Genomic DNA, 18,314 nt, shown 5'->3' on the forward strand with positions numbered 1-18,314 from the left:
TACTTAATAACAAATTTTTCGTACTAGCGACAGAAACATAAATTTTCAAATTTACTATACAACCTGTATTGTTCTAATTGTTTTACCTAAGTGACCTTTTTTACCTTTTTTTTAAGAAACAAGTAATTTATAAAAACAGAGTAAAATCTACTAGATGTGTTCCACAAAAATGACCGTATACCAATTTTTCACAGTTTTGGCAGCAACTCAAGTTTTAAAATTTACTGCATACTCTATATTATAATAATTGTTTTATAATAGGTCAAAAAAATATTTTAAAAACAAAATAATTTACACGTGTCTTTTTTAAATAAATAAATAAAAAAGAGAAAGTATCCATATGTCCAAAACTCCATGTCGAGTCAATTTAGAAATCGACCCTTATTTTTCGTTTTTTTATCATTTTTTTATTTTTGCATGCTCAACCGCAGGCAGCCTTTTATCTATCCGGGGCAAAAGCCCAAAAGGTCCCGTGTCAACTCTCGGCTTCGACAGCCGAAACAATCTCTTTGTTCAGAGAAGGTCGCTGGGCTGACTTTCTTACGTTTCTAAATTTTATACTTTAATTCACACACACTGACACCGATAGGGGTGGAAATAGCTTGAGGACTTTGGGGTAGAATCGATTTCGATATAAAAGAGAGATAGGAAAAAAGAAAAATAATTAACGCTTGATAGGACCAAAAACAAAATATTCAATGCCATGGAGTATAGGTAGAAGATAATGAAAATGTAGAATATGTGGAGTAAGTTAAGAAAAAAAATTAAATATATAGGAAAGAGCGGTAAGAAGGTACACCACCATTATCTCAAAAATAATTAAAGTATAGTAATTAAGATTTATGTGTAATTAAGAATGAACCTTCCTCTTATAATGCCATGAATAATATTAATTACAAAAGTATATTTCATTCGTTGTAATTTTATTGTGGTTTTGAGCTCTTTTATTTAGTTTATGATACCAGAATATAATTTTTAAGCCTTTATACGTTATTTAATTATTTTATAAGATGTTTTGTTATTTTTAATTCATATTCAACAATTTTTGTTACATTACCTCTATGAAAGCTTAAATGTTGATGGGATGAAAAGTATCAACCAAACTTTTACACTGGCAAAGGTGGCAAATTTCAGAAGAATAGCTCAAAAAATATTTCTATAATTAGGAATTAATTGTGAATTTTACTGAATATAGCTTAGTAGTTATAGTTCGATAACAATAAATGAAAAACGAAAAGATTTCAGAGAACCTTTATTTGTCCATACGTTTAGATACATAATTTTATGTCATCATCAGTGCATATGAACAAATTGGGGAATAAGCTTCATAAAATAAATAGGGTAGGGCACAAAGGTTCAATTTGACTTTGAGCAATTATATTGTGTAAACCAAACCAATAATATCACAACAAATACCACATATAAAACAAACAACTATCTGACCATGTCCAGAAAAACTCCTAGCAAATTCATCATTGTAGAAATGTGTTTGTTTGCTGTTTTTAAAAAAATTTTAACCCGGTTCTTTTCATCCCATAGATAGGGTGGTAAAATGAAACATCCAGATGGCAAACAGATCCAATGTCTTATTTTTAATTTTACAGGAATTTTTCGAAATAATAGCTACAATATTCAACCAATGCAATATATAAATTTCATGGGCACACGTTTCACAAAAATAACACTATACCTTGATCTGGTATTTCGTTAGAAATATTTATCAGCAGAGTTGGAATAATTATCATTTTTTTGTTTACATTTTTATTTACAATTTTTTTATTTACGCTTTTGCCAGGGTAAAATTTCAGTTGATACTTCTTACCCACCCACACCCATATATTTTATAATGCTTATTCTTTAATTTGTACATAGACTGAAGATCCGCCTTTAACGAGCAATCCGAAAATCGGGTAGAAGTACTCTTCCCGCATGAAGGTATTAGTAATAATGTATAGAAAAATAAAGATGTTCTAAAATTATGTTCATTTCAATCAAAGCAATCAAAGATTTTATTCATACATTTTAATATCTATATATTCCGAAATGGTTTTCGATTAATTCGATGTTCTAGTGTCGTCTCACCCCACTAATCCCCGAACACACGGATACTAGTGTGTTACAGGCACCAGCTTTATCCTAAGCTTTATTCCAAGAATTTCATTATATTCTTCGATGTTAAGAAATGCGCTCTCCGCATTTCAAAAATTGTATTTCATATTTGAATATGTATTTATGAAACGTCGCTCGTCCTTTTTGATTCTGTTCCTTTTTCATTTTCTGATACACCGAGCGTTTCTTTTTTTTTTTCATTTTTATATTTTAAATGTATGTTCATTTCGCTTAAGTTTTTTTTTTATATAAAAGATTTATACAGAGAATAATACTCGAGGAGAGGATTTTAGAATAAACTTACTTAAGATTTAAAATTATGGTCAAAATCATCACAGTGACTTTCTTTTTAAAAAAGTAGTGGGAAATATTAAGCGTTTATGAGAAGGCAATGATTTTTTGTAAAATATAATTTGATATATGTATACATATTAGTATTACATTATGATCAAGATTTCCTTTTAGGGTGCCTTCAAAGATTTTTCTCACAAAGAAAGAGCTTGACCTAAGCCAACTTAGAAGCTGGTATAAGAAAGGAATGGTGTAATTTTGGCTAGGTGGCACTTTGTCTTAAGGCAAAATTTTAAAAGCCATTCCATATAATTTAATAAGGACTGGCATTGATAATTTTTCCGTAACGACCGCCCGTGCTGATTTTTTACAATTAGAAGAAAAGTGCAAAACTTTTCGTCCACGGTTGAACTTCCAGATTTTTTAAATCTTGATTTTAAAAATTCAAAAACTGTACAAAATATATTAGTTGGGAATCGGGCTGATTATTAACTTCCCGTAGGACAGTTATAGTAATGGGCCAAAAATCAAAAATGAAAATTTTTAATTTCTCCACGTTTTGATGTGTGTGTGTGTTTTGTGTGTCCGCATTTTTACGATCACGTTTTCGGGCGCACGGATCAACCGATTTGAATGGTTTTAAAATCATTCGATTCCTATTGATAGGAAGACGTGCTGATTAGATTTTGGCGAAGGCAGGTCTAACCGTTAAGGAGATAAAGAGCAAAAAGTGCAGGAAATAGAAATCGAGATTTTAAGAGAACGGAGCATCCGATTTGAATAATCTAAGAAACATTAAATTTGTAATGATTGGGAGAAGTGGTGATTAGTTTTTGCCAGAGGCAGGTCCAGTCATTTTGAAGATACCGAGCTAAATATACAAAAAATGGCAGTTTTTGAGAGAAATAAGCATCCGATTTGAATGATTCAAAAAACTTTCTGCTTCTGTTAACGAAACAATTGCTTTTGAAAAAAAAATTTCATTTTAATCGAAAATAATTCGATTTCAATTTTAATTCTGGTTAAAGTTCTAAAGCTCATTTATATGCTTTAAATGAATAATTTTAACTTTGTAATTTAGTTTATATAATTCTTATAAATATTAGACGATATTACAGAATTTATAAATAATCTATTTGAAAGCATTTAATATTTCTCGAACCGAATTTTGTTACGGTACAGAAAGTTCCAGCAATTTGCCTTAAGGCACGATGCCATCACCACTAGTTTTTTTATTTAAATCGGCCGCGTCGTTTCTTCGTAATTAATTGTCAAAAAAATGACGGTTTTGATGCAAATATGTGATAAAGTTGATGGTCTTAAAAAACATAGTTTTAGAATTTTATCAAAGTTTGGGACATTAAGCATCACTTTTGTGATGTGAGACAAAATGGGCAAAAAGTGCAAACTATTTTGTTTTTTATGTTAAAAATCCAAAACCGAATTTGGAAGTTTAAAAACCGTTCTTAAGATATCATTTGAAAATCCTTAGTTTTAAGCTAAGATCGGCCGGATCGTTTCTTTGTAATTAACATAGCGGTAGAATTCATGATCTAATTAAACATCCTAAAATATTATAGTCTTACAAAAAGTGGGCAATTACGAAAATTTATTTAAATCTGAAATAATGTACGGCTCTTTTAGGACATACAAATACGTTTTTGTGCGCTTTATATAATTACATTACATTTATTTATTTTTTATAATTACATTACATTACATTTATTTTTGTGCAATTTATATAATTACAGATATTATAAGTTTGCTTGAAAGATATCAAATGGAAATCCTATTGCTTAGTTCTTAGAATTAGTGAAAGCGAAGACTATATTTTTGAAACTGAATTTTGTTGTCTAAATAGCCAAAATAAGGAAATTCATGCTAATTTCCTTTATGCAATATAACACTTACGCCTAGTTAAATGTGACGATAGAATCTTAAAATTCATGGATCACTATTCCAAACATAAATGAATTTTTATAATTAAATTACTTATCGAAGACCTGGATTATTCTAGTATGTTTTTTAAGACTGTGAACTCTATCGTCATGTAAATATGTTACGGGCGATTTCGAGAGCACAGATCAACCGAATTGTATGATTCAAAAAAAATCGATTTCTACTAATGGGGAGATGCGCTGATTAGTTTTTGGCAAAAGCAGGTCCAGCCGTTTAGAAGATATGCCGCAAAAGGTGCCAAAAATGGTAATTCAGTTTTTGAGAGAACGGAGCGTCCGATTTGAATGATTCAAAAAACATCTTACTTGAACGAAATAAACAACTAATAAAGTTCTTGAGGATAGATCCAGTGGTTTCAAAAATCCAATGAAAAACGTAAAAAAAATACCATTTGGCGGTTAAAAAAGATTATTAGACGTATGCGTATCAATTTAGCAAATCCTTTTTAGAGATTTTAATAATAAGTAGAAATTTTGTTTACATTTTTATGGGTTCGGTATAAGGATTCATAATGTTTGCATTAGACTGCGACGCGGTGCTTCGTTATTTCGTTTCTCAAATAGCTACGCAGCACGATTGCATCGACAAAAAATTCAAAATTTTCAAAAAATTCAGAATATATGTTTAACACTTCAGAATGTATGTTTTTACACCAACCACGTGTAAGCTATTCTAGAATTTATGTTGTTGAATCTAACTTAAGAATAACAAAGCCCATCTTATAAAACAATTAAAGAACGCACGCTTGAAAATTATATTCAAGTATTATGAGCTAAACAACCATGCTTAAAAACAAAAAGACTGACAACGAAAAAAAATATATTCGCTAAAACTTTGACAATTATATCCTCATTACGATGTCATCTTTTTCTTTACTTTAAAATAATATCGCTGAAAAAATCTATACTTTACTTGTTTTTAAGATAATGGTGGCGAACCTTTTTCCCACAGAACTTCAAGCCCTGCTCTGCCCCATGCAATATTCAAACTAGTTGGTATTGGTATTTTGCCTTGAGGCAAGTTACACGAACTTCCCGATATGTGTAAATAATCGATTTAATCAATAAAAAATAAATCAAATTATGAGTTAATAAAAGTATTCCAAGCAGATGTATTACACATAATTGAAAACGAACAAACACGGAGTATTTTCTAAAAGCAAATTTTCAATAATCAATTTGAATTTTTCAATTTCAATTTTTATAATTGAACCAGTTTCCGCAGGACTTAAATAGTATGTTCATTAAGACCAAGTACTCTATCGTTATACCAAGTAAATCGTCTAATTTTAATTTTAACAAACGTAAAAGAAACTACTCATTTTCTCAAACCACAAAGAATTTTTAAAATTAAACTACTTGTTGTAAGCCCGTAATATTTCAATAAGTTCTATAAGACCATGATATATATATCGCCAAAAAAGTTTCATAAAAATCGGCTTAAATTTTTTTTTCAACAGTTAATTACAAGAAAACGGCTCCGTTGATTTTCACCTAAAACTATTTTTCGAATAGTTTTTGATTTTTAAAATCGATTCGGTAGTATGAGATTAAATGTGGACGAAAAGTTTAACACTTTTTTTCTAAATTACTTAGAAACGGATCGGCCGATCGTTGCACAGAACTGAGAAACGATAATCCTCATCGAGATACATAAAATGGTTTTTAAATTTCTGAAATCGGTCCAGGCGTTTTTGAGCAAATGTCGATGAAATTTTGACAAACGCCAAAAAAACGATACTAATGTTTGCAAACTTTGAAAAAATTTTAAAGTTAAACGAGTTGTCGTGGGGCCGTAATATTTTAGTATGATCTATAAGACCATGGTATCTACCGAAAAAAAAAATCATAAAAATCGTTAAAAAAATTTTTTTAACAGTTTATTACAAGAAAACGGCCCGGCGGATCTTTACCAAAAACTAATCAGGTCGATTCCCAACCAATATCTTTCGAACGATATTTGAATTTTCAAAATTGATTCAGAATTGCGGGCTAAAACGTGGACGAAAATTTTTTCACTTTTCTGCTATTTACAAAGAAACGGCTTGGCTGATCGTCGCACAAACGCTATTGATAAACGCTAGTCCTCATCGAGATACATCGAATGGCTTTTAAATTTTTGAAATCGATCGAGTTGTTTTTGAGAAAACGTAGATTTATGGCAAAAAATCTGTTCACACAAGCACACACATACTTTTTCTGAATTTGGTCTCATTCAATTCTAAATGGCTTGAAACGTCGGGAAAACATAAAATTAGCGAATCGGATTTTTTTATGAAAACAAAACGCTCCCACTGCAGAAACAGTTCTTATTTGTTACGATCTGAACCTTCTTAATAACAGTTTTTTCAAAACAAAATTGCAAAAATTTAGAAACAATTATAAATGATTAATTTACTTACTCATACATGATAGCCGATCTTCTCCGGGCTCAGAACGGGAAAAAAAACCTTTGCGATAAATGCAAGTCTCTTATTTTTACTGGTGGACCCTTTAGTCTGTTTTTAGAAGTAGTTAGAGTAGAAGTTAAAAGCCAATCATCTTTTACAGGTTTCAATATTCTTTTTTTCTTGGCCTCGAATTAACTACCGTCATGCATACTTGTTTATCTATGACTACCATGCAGTTCATATGAAATAGTACCACTACTCTTCTTTTATCTATGAATAGTACTATGTCATTTAATCCATTGCATAAGTATGTTTATTTTGTCCGAAAGTGAATAAATACGAATAAACAATCAAATATCTATCAAACACCTGACGGTTGCATTAAAATTAATTAAAATCACTTGCACTTGCATAAGTTCATTAATTTTAGCATAAGTATTACAAATAACATTAAATAAGACATCAGAAAACATGAGAAACATTTAACTGTCTACTACAAGAATGTGACAATGACGCTTAACATCTGACAGAATTGTTATTATAAGCTAGCTTCAACGTTATACAGTCGCGGAGACGTTGCCGAAACTCGTCAATTTTTAAATTAGACAAATATCATTTAGTCGATATATGTCAGTTTTCCCTAGATGCTTTGATATCTGCTTTAATTATGCTTCTACTGTATGGCACTGTAAAATACAAAATATATTGTTCTATTATTTTAACAACTGGACCTGAATCAGAGTCCCGAGTTCGATTCCACTTCGAGCAGCCTGTTGTGAAGCAGTAGTGACAACGATTTTCACTTGGAAATATGATAGCAATATGTTTTAAGTAAAAATTGCCCTCACCTGGCATTGCTGCACCAATAAAAATATTCGCCCTATTACAAAAATTGTAATAATATATCCTTGTAATAATAATATATGCTTATTTATCTATGAATATATCATACAGAGACATGACAACTGTTTGGGCCTTATTTGCTACCTGCAGAAGTCTTGTTTTAAGTCAAATCAGCACAACAGCTTATATGACTAATAGGTTCTAATTCCTGTTCAATAAATTATAAAAAAAAAAATATTTTATTGCAAATCGAGCTTCTTATTTGATATTTTCAGACCAACATGATTCTCGGTGTGGGATTTGAAATGGTTAGTTTCATAATAATGTTACGATCAATATTATCAAATATTTGCAAAAAACAATTATGCTCTACATCCAAAAATTTGTTCAAAAGGTAGAACAAAATTAATTGGATAAATACATTTTTTTAAAAAATTATGTAGATGGATATTAGTATCACATCTTAGAATATTTCATTATAAGATAAAACCACCTGTTTTGTTAAAAAAACGGCTTAATTTACTATTAAAAACTATTTATTAAATTTATCTAAGAATTAAATAAATACAAATAATATTGATTTTAAAAGTGAAATTCTTATCATATACAATATAAGTTACAATCAAAATATTTGTATATCAATTCCAAAATCTACTCAAATAATATATACAGTTTTAGTCAACAGTAAGTTTAATAGCAAAAAGCAACTATTAATATTAATATATAATAAAAACAACGCCATCAACTATATCAAGGCGTGTTACAGATTTACTACAAAATGTTAATAGTATGGTAGTAGGACTAGCAATATTGACAAAATAAATAGGAGTATTTAATAGTGAGATTGCATTTCACTAGACTTTTACAATATGCCTCCACATATAATATTCATAATCAAGCCATATTTTAATAAATAACATTGTTTTTAGGCTCTGGTCAATCAAAAAGAAACGAAACAAAATTCAAAGATTAAAATTATTTGAAGTGTCGTTAGACATTAGAAACAATATGCATAATTTTAATTCTTTAATTTATTGTTACTCAAATATTTGCAGATTAATCTTGAAAAACTAATTATTGCTTGGGCTGTATTGTAGTTTTGCAAGTATATTTCTGTGAGTAGTTAGTTTTATAAGATCTTATTAAACTATCACATCAAACTTTGTAATTGTGATTGGTACATTTTATTTTTTTCTAATGATGGTCTTGATACAGACCAAAAAAGAGTGGTTATAAAAATTTTCTATTGTATAAATACATTACTATTAATCAATCAGGTTAGATAACTATAATATAGATAATTATAAAATTAGTGGGTATTATTTATGTTCCTACATGCACCACAAATTTGGCCTTTTTAATTATATTTAGGTTTGCAAAAAAAAAAAAAAAAAGAATGAATGAATAATCAGGTATGATCACTACAATAGGACAATTATAGAATTAGTAGATATTATGTTCCTAAGTGTTCCACAAATTTGGCCTCTTTAATTATATTTAAGTTATTCAAAAAAAAAAAAAAAAACAGAATCTGATTATCAGGTAAAATTATTGAATAAATTTATATAAATCATGAAATATTACTTTTTTTAAATCATTAAAACGTGTTATTAGTCAAATTAATCATTACATAATATTAAAATTCACTATAGTAACAAGACGCATCTTACCTTTTATCATTACTCTATAAAAACTGAAAATATTCAGCAAAATATCAAAGCACCCATCAGAGTTTGTAACAACTTATGCCATCGTCAATAAAGCATTATGTCAAAACCTTGCTAGTCCCTAAATTCTTAATAAACTGAACTATATAATCTATAAATTAAATATCTATGGTTTACAACAATATAGAGATCTAATGTAGCCTTTGAGATATAGGAACACGCTTGCGTCTTCTGCGTGGTGCCTGTCTCTGCCAGTGTTCATAATATCGTTCTTGTTTAAGCCAATCTTGATATCGATACCACCATTCTTCCCACTTGACATAATCCTGAAAATAACACATGGGCATGGATCAGATATATAATTTATATCAAATATAATTTTATAGTTTAATTGATTATACAGTAATAATTGAAGTTAAAGGTTTCTGATACCATTAGCTAATGAACCACCATAATTTTTTTTTATAAAGGTCTATCGAGTACTTACTTCTAGGTTTAAATCCCTCAAATATCCACGTCCTTTGTAGTATTCATAACGAACCCTAACATCATCCCATGAAGATAGGCCCATAGGACCAGTAGTAGCAAGTTCATCCGGATAATGCCCTGGTGGGGCTGGAGAACTAAAAAAATATTGAAAATTTATAATGACCATAGATATTACTTGATAACTAAGTTCAACAGTAGTAATATAAAAATATTTTACTGTGACCAAACAAATATCTCCATGAAAATTACCCATATCTTCTTGGAGAATTAGCACGGAAATTATCCTCAATCATAACTTTCAGATCTCCTCCAGCCGAGTCTTTGGTGATTCTCATATTTTCTATATCACGCCGATCAATTGCAAATTGAGCCATCTTACCAAACCTCTCAGATAAGGTGATAGCAGTTGAAGCTGTTGGACATGATGTTATTGAATCAGAACTGTCGGAGCCTGCACTGCTGTCTGCAGGAGATGCATGTCTGTGACTTCCTGATGGATGCTCTTGTTTCACATGAATCTGCATCTACAAGGAATATTAAAATGTAAACCATATATAACTCATATAAACATTGATAATATTGCAAAAATGTTAAAATAGAAGTGAAGTGAATTTTTATACTTTACCCTCATTTTATCAGCTTTTTTAGGTTCTGTAGGAGACCTTAAAACAGGTTTAGATGATTTGGAATGTATTATATCAGATGGAACTCTGCGCTTGGTCACTATAGTTGGTTGGTGAGGTATTTCTGGAGGAACAACACGAAGTCTGGATGATACTTTTGCTGTAGATGCCCTTATGCCATGACTTTTCACTGCGGATACACTCTGGAATTGGAAATAAACTGAATAACCATAACTTCAGAAACACATATATCATTCAGAATAAACAAATAAATAACAAATAAAAAATTCACATAATTAAAATGGATTATCAAAACAATTTCAGATCAATAATGCTGACACAATTATTTGAAATAAATTGAAATGATTGAAAGAAATTACCTTTTCTGGGCGTCTCTTAGTTTTAGCTGCAAACTTTGGAGGTGGACTGGCAGGTCTGGGTCGAGAAGCAGGTACTTTTGATTTTACTGAAGCATGAGAAGCGTGAGATTTTGTATGCGGTACTGAATATGATCGTGACCTGTTAGTTTAAAAATATTGATAAACCAAATTTTAAAAACATTCTTATGATGCATGATTTAAAAAGAATATAGAACAGCAACATGGGCAAAAATGAGAAAACACTAATAACACAAACCTTGATCTGCGATTTCTTCTTGCTTTTGGGGTGCAAACAGAACAAGAATCATCTGAACAGCTACTTAAAGTACTGCGTGATGGAGACTTTGCATTCTGCAATAAATATTGTAATGTTTATATATTTATCAAAATTAAAAAACTAAAATGTTCTTCAGTGTGACATTTGGAAGCGTGATATTTCATTATAATTCAACATATAACTACAACATAAATATATACAACAGGTGCAATAGTACATATAACTACAACTTAACTTACTGTAATATTAATTGTACCTATCATGAAAATATTCGCTTTTTTTTATTACAGATTAAAAAATATGAGATTTAAAGTGCATCCTAAAGCTTTGATGAAACTGTGAACATTTTTTGGTTATTGTGGTTAATTTTGTTCATTCTAACTTTGGATTCGTACGGTAAATAACATTTCTAGGACCAGTCAAAAATAATGATATGATTGCTGCAAGTTTTCAAGAATTACTTTTTGTTACACTGAATTAAAAAGTTTCAAAATCGGTCTACTACAAAAAAAATTTAGTAAAATGTGCTGGAATGTTTTGTCAAAAGTTGGTGCATTTAATCAAGGTTGCAAAATGGTAAAATAATTGATAGTGTCGTGATACGAAAATTTGAGTAAAAAAATAAAAACCAACAAATAACATGATTTTTGCTAGTGCATTTAATTAGCAGTCAGTTCAAATGATTGTTGTACACACAACATGTGTGAGAGAAAAATATTTGAACTAAATGTGAGTAAAGGTTTTTATGTTTTTTCTCGAATTTTTTTTTATTATGAGCAATTTACCATTTTACAATCTTGACTAAACTCGCCAACTTTTGTTGAAACTGGACAACACTTTATTATGTAATACCTTATTATTATTAACACATATATTATATGTGTACATTAAGATTGAAAAACTAAATAACTAATGATCAACAATTTTCAAGTGCATGTTTTACTACTATTTTGAAGAATAAATCCACCTCCCAAATGTCATTCTGAATAACCTCCTAAACCAAAATAAAAAAATCAGACTCTTATCGGAGATGCAGGCCTCCTGCTCTTGCTGGGCTGCGTTCTGCTCCGATGGTCAGTCTTGGCGACAGCCGCACGCGAATCCTTCGATTTGATCGGTGATGCAGGCGGTGTCCTCCTTCTCTGCTGGATCGGAGAACGAAGTCGGCCCCTGGAGCGCGATCTGCTGCGTGACCTGTGACGCACGGAATCATCGGAACTAGAATCACCATCTACATAAAGCTTTTTGTATCCTGTATGGCGCCACCTGCATAGTAGGTGTAGTTGGTAACAAAAAATAAAAGAAACAATAAGGAAATCATAAGAAGACGCGTTCTGGATTGCTAATTAATACCGCAAAATTGGATTTAGCAAGCAATTCATAGCATTTAATCATAAAGTTTCATAGGTTTATAATCTATTATAGTTCCTTATCACCATTGTAATATTCATTTCAGAAAGTAACTACAATGCCAGCAAAATAATATATAAATAATAATAGAAAAACTAAATGCATGAGAACATTACAAACAATAATAAATTCGCGTACATTGATTTCTAACACATAATGAGTTATTTTTTTGTCAATTTGTTATTATTTTGATACCATTTTATAGGTTTTTTTCAACTCCCTAGCTCATCATTTTTGCAAGATATCATTGAAAACATGTAAAAAAACATCAGACTCACTTCTTGTCGGAAATATGAGAGGTATCGCAAAAATATTAAAGTGATTCTATCCACACTGATCTTGTCTATGTCATTCATAACAAATGATGTGAAAAAACATTTGTTAGTGTCTGAAAAAGTGAAAATAATTCTTCATTTTCCATTTACCAGTGCTGGACTACTTTTAAATTAGCGTAACTCGAAAGCCTGTACATTTTTCTTCTGTTATTCATAAAATCATTCAAATCTAGGTGGAACTTCGTGGTCAAAAGTTAGAAAAACTTAAGCTAGTACACGCGCTGCCGGTACAAGAACACCCACATAAGTTCGCTTTGCAAGAGCGACGAGCAGGCATAAGGCTCAGTCGTTATCGCGCGTCTTGACAAATTCTGTACATGGAAATATTTATTAAAAACCAAAATTTATTTATATCTTGTATATAAGTATATTCATTAGTCAAAATTAAAAATCCAATACGCCGAATAAAAACAATAATTATTATTATTGATTATTTTTGTTTGCCGTATAAGATCGAACTAACATATTTCAATGCATAAAAAACTTTGAAGATTTCAATATTTTTTATATATTAATGTCGACCATAAAAAATATTTTGATTTTAATTCAATACCTTTTTAGATTTAATACAATGTTAATATGATATTTCATATAGTTATCATTAAAAAAATAATGAATCGATAAAAAATATATGTCAGTATACTTTTCATTTCTATTCAACGGAAGTATGTTAAATAAAGTACATATTAAGAATATATTAAAGTATTAAAATGTATTAAATGAAGTATTAAAAATATATTAAATAAAGTATTGAAAATAAATTTAATAATACTTCTGTGAGGAATTAGTCTACACATACATAACACATATTATGTCACAACAAATTAAATTTATTATGATTGTTCATGGGGAATAAGAAAAATAAAAACTATTATTTTTTTCAAGAAATAGGGAAAATAATTATAATAATTTTTTCTATATACGTTAGGGTGGTCCTCAATATAGACATTTTCGAATTTCCTTGCTCAAACTTTTGTATGGAAATACCATGAAATTTTTTTCAAAAATTTTGCGTAGCGTCGAATTTTCAATAAAAATGACACAAATTTTCACTTTTAATTCATTTGCCGCTAAGTTATACCTAAAAATTTTTTTTTCAATTTTCAAAATTTTTTCCATGCTATTTTCATACGAAGTTTCATTGAATTGCGCACTATCTAAAAGTTAATATTAAGAGCTAAAACTTTCAGAGGATTGTTTTTTATCAATTTGAAACCATTTGAGCCCGTGGGAGCAAGGAAATTCGAAAATGTGCATATTAAGGACCACCCTAATGTACCTACTATACAATTGTTCATCATCCACAGTTTTCTTAATTTAATTCCCTTTCAATATAAATATTTATCGTAATACTTGCAAATTTTTTGACATCATGATAAAATTGTCACTAAAATGGGATATTAGAGCAATTTCAGCCAATTCAAAAACAGTGAACAGAAAACACAAAAAAGAAAATCTTTTTTGAAAAACTAATAATTAACCTTAAAATACTTTTTATTGTTGACATTAATATAGTCTAGTCTAAGATAAATGAAATAATTTATGGTTTTTGAAAATAAAACTATAAATTTAAAGTTAAAATTAAAAGCATAATAACTATATAAATTTATATATATAAAATATATAATTATATTTGAGCAACAGTAGCATTAGTACAAGTTTTTATAAAAAATAAAAAAAAATACCTATTTGGATCACGTTCCTCAGCTTCAATCACTTTTTTATCCCATTGTCCATTTGAAGAAGATGCTCTGGCTTTTCTTATTACATTGTCAATTTCTCTACGTTTTGTTGCTGGAAGACTTGGATCTAAAATATAAAAACTTGACTATTACTATAAAAAGCTCATATTATAAGAAAGGTATAATTATGACTTTCATACCATTGATTCTTGCATGTACAGGATTTCTATCCATTCGCAATCGAGCAGAGGATGGAACCTTTGAAGACATGCTTCCAGAGTTTCTACTTCTTGAAGACATTCTGTAATGAAAACTACAGTTTTCTGAATAAATGAAGAATAAGTCACATTCATTGTGTAATCTTTTGGAGTAGAGTAAGATATAATATTATATTCCAAAAACAGTTATATTTAATACTCTAACAATAAAAAATGAATTGATAATATTGTGATTTTCTTTTAAGAAAAAAACTACACAAACATAGTTCTAACAAGAGAAGAATAATTGCTGCATTAACTTGAATAGTACAAAAATATATATTTTATGCACATATATTCTTCATTGCATTGCGTGCAGTAATTTATCTGTAAATATATAGCAATTTATTAAAGTAGATTTAAATCTTTATTCATATAAATTACTGAATACTCTCAAACTCTAAAGATCTTTTATAAATTTTACTATACTACAATATACTTGAAGAAATAAATCAATTGGACCAAAAAAATTATCTCAAGTAGGTTCAATATTAAGGGGGTATTCTTGTGCAGAAATTCAAAAATATTATTTTTTCTTTTGTTCCATATTCTCAAAGTTAACTATTTAAGAATATGTGATCGAGAAGATTTTTTTTAAATTATAAAATTTTTTCGGATATACAGCTCCTCTTCTGTTACCTTCATTTTGCAAAACTTTAAACGCCCTTTTCTCAAAACTTACTTTTTCAATACGATGTCCACGATTTCTCAGATTCTACTGGGCCGATTCACTTGAAATTTTCAGAAAATCTTCTCTCTGACATATACTAGCCTTATCCCCAAATTTCAATATTTTTATTTTTAAAAAATTCGTGAAACACAGAAAGTGGTAAGAAAAAATATTTTTTTTCAAACAGTGGCTATTTTGTAAAAATTTTTTTCAACTTAATTGTAGTATATAGCTTTGCAACATCATTCTAGATTAATAAGATTTTTTTCTTTTCCATTTCGGATTACTAGGTGGACTGCAATCGTGAGCATGATCAGGTGTCCATTTTTCAGGACACGCCACTTCAACAACTGCCAATGTTTAAAATTATTAACTTTTTTTTTTATTTTTACTTTCTTTTTGTACTCTTGTATAACATTGATAAAAAAATTATAGAAAAAATAATAAAAAAAATGATACTCTTTTTTACAATGATTTGAAAATGACAAAATTTATGTCTCTGCACTAAAATAGCCCCTTAATTTTTTTTACAAGTTTTAAGTCTGCACTAGAATATCCCCCTAATTTTCAGTTAAGTCAGTTTGCACTAGAATAGACCCTTAATTTTTTTACAAGTTTTAAGTCTGCACTAGAATATCCCCTTAATTTTCAGTTAAGTCAGTCTGCACTAGAATAGTCCCTTAATTTTTTTACAAGTTTTAAGTCTGCACTAGAATATTCCCCTAATTTTCAGTTAAGTCAGTTTGCACTAGAATAGACCCTTAATTTTTTTACAAGTTTTAAGTCTGCACTAGAATATCCCCTTAATTTTCAGTTAAGTCAGTCTGCACTAGAATAGCCCCTTAATTTTTTTACAAGTTTTAAGTCTGCACTAAAATATCCCCTTAATTTTCAGTTAAGTCAGTCTGCACTAGAATAGACCCTTAATTTTTTTACAAGTTTTAAGTCTGCACTAGAATATCCCCCTAATTTTCAGTTAAGTCAGTTTGCACTAGAATAGACCCTTAATTTTTTTACAAGTTTTAAGTCTGCACTAGAATATCCCCTTAATTTTCAGTTAAGTCAGTCTGCACTAGAATAGTCCCTTAATTTTTTTACAAGTTTTAAGTCTGCACTAGAATATTCCCCTAATTTTCAGTTAAGTCAGTTTGCACTAGAATAGACCCTTAATTTTTTTACAAGTTTTAAGTCTGCACTAGAATAGCCCCTTAATTTTCAGTTAAGTCAGTCTGCACTAGAATAGCCCCTTAATTTTTTTACAAGTTTTAAGTCTGCACTAAAATATCCCCTTAATTTTCAGTTAAGTCAGTCTGCACTAGAATAGACCCTTAATTTTTTTACAAGTTTTAAGTCTGCACTAGAATATCCCCTTAATTTTCAGTTAAGTCAGTCTGCACTAAAATAGACCCTTAATTTTTTACAAGTTTGAACTATTCTTTAAATTTCTCAGATTTAGTTTTCAAAAATATGATTAGAAGTTTTGAGTATATCTATTGTACTTGCCTGTATTAATTTATTTACAAATTATCCAAGAATTTTCTGCTTCTTTAGTGTATCGCGACGAATCGTAAGCTTAGCCAGGAGCGCCTGGCCGCCGGACGACAACCACACGCGGCGTTTTGCAGATTTCGCACAGCGACTTGTATACTGTAATCCACATTATATAGCATAAATATTCTTTTCACAGTTATCATTTGGGTACACCAAATAGTCTACCCTATTCCAACGCGCGCCATTGTTTATAAATTATAAGGCATTCATTCAAAATACAAACTCAGGGGGAGTCTTGGAGACTCGACCTCTGAAGGTTCTGTCACGGACTCTTCGGGTCCGGACCTTAATGAATAACCCGACAGGAAAGTCCGTCATAGACCCGAAGGGTACGGAACCTGCAAACATACCGGCATTAAATGATACGACCCGAAATCATTACCCGAGGGTATGGACCCAGATTTGTCGAAACCCCGAAATTAACATCCGACAAGGAACGAACCTCAAAATCTTTAAACCGACGCGAATGGGGAGAAATATATCTCGACCCATGAATGGCGAGCGATTTATCCCAATTGAACATTTTCTTTTCAACTTCGTTCCACAAGCAACATGAGCCAAGCACTCAAAGTGGGAAGTTTTTTAAAGAAAATACTAAAATCATCACAAATTTTGTACACCAATTTAAGCTAAATTTTATATCACCATCATAAACAATATTCACAAGTGACACAAATTTAACACTTCACAAAAGTTCATAGGAAAGTTAAGCATAAGCAAAATAAAATACAAATCTCTATCATCTTTTTACTAATACCTTTTCCTTTTATATATTAACAAACTGGACAATTCGTATACTTGTATCTTTTACACAAACAATTTCACAATTAATGAAGTTTACACTGTAGTCAAATTATCAACGCGCCATAGGCAGAGGAGTCATGTTCACGATTAGATTAGAACTTAGAACAATTAGATGTTGCCTTCTACGCTCTATGGAACAGTCATCCATAAAGGCGTACCCTGTTGGCGTAACTAAAATCATTCATAGCGGATATTAACTGGCGATTTAATCGAAATTTTAAAATCTATTATTTAAAATCAGGGTAGGAAATCAAGAAATGAAAAACTTGCACCACATGAATTTCTTGATAAGTAAGTATCTGACATCTCACGGTACATCCTCGAACAAAGAAGATTCAAGCCCTCACTGCTTTGAAGCGTTTGTTCAAGTTCGTTTGGAATGATTCGCCTTCGTTCGTGGTCTTGTTTGTTCTCCTTGTTCGTTCGTTAGGTGTGGCGCACCTTAAATTATTATATTTGGAGTATCAAGCTCCATAGATAAGTAAACGAGTCTCGCTCATAGACCTTATACCACCTTATACAATTATATAAGGTCTATGGTCTCGCTATGTGCGAAGGCATGGAAGGGGAAGTCAAAT

At 30.1% G+C, this 18,314-nt stretch overlaps 1 protein-coding gene across 2 annotated transcripts; it reads right to left on the reverse strand.

Moving 5' to 3' along the window:
- Positions 1-9,175: 9,175 nt before the first annotated feature.
- LOC113377300 (uncharacterized protein C2orf16) lies at positions 9,176-17,749 on the reverse strand. Of its 2 annotated transcripts, none has more exons than XM_026617563.1 (11): positions 17,690-17,749; positions 16,885-17,028; positions 14,655-14,755; positions 14,458-14,581; positions 12,047-12,221; positions 11,007-11,101; positions 10,751-10,889; positions 10,373-10,573; positions 9,997-10,271; positions 9,746-9,881; positions 9,176-9,584 (listed from the first exon to the last, which is right to left on the reverse strand). In XM_026617563.1, exons 3-11 carry the CDS (start codon positions 14,752-14,754, stop codon positions 9,450-9,452), a joined length of 1,380 nt encoding a protein of 459 aa, XP_026473348.1. In that variant the 5' UTR covers position 14,755; positions 16,885-17,028; positions 17,690-17,749; the 3' UTR covers positions 9,176-9,449. The 2 variants fall into 2 exon arrangements, with proteins under 2 accessions (XP_026473348.1, XP_026473347.1); XM_026617562.1 differs by having other exon boundaries at positions 12,047-12,293.
- Positions 17,750-18,314: the final 565 nt, after the last annotated feature.

This window comes from Ctenocephalides felis, unplaced genomic scaffold, assembly GCF_003426905.1.
Source record: "Ctenocephalides felis isolate EL2017-DRISC unplaced genomic scaffold, ASM342690v1 CF-g0.4_SCAFFOLD_01886, whole genome shotgun sequence".
Taxonomy (NCBI): Eukaryota; Metazoa; Arthropoda; class Insecta; order Siphonaptera; family Pulicidae; genus Ctenocephalides; species Ctenocephalides felis.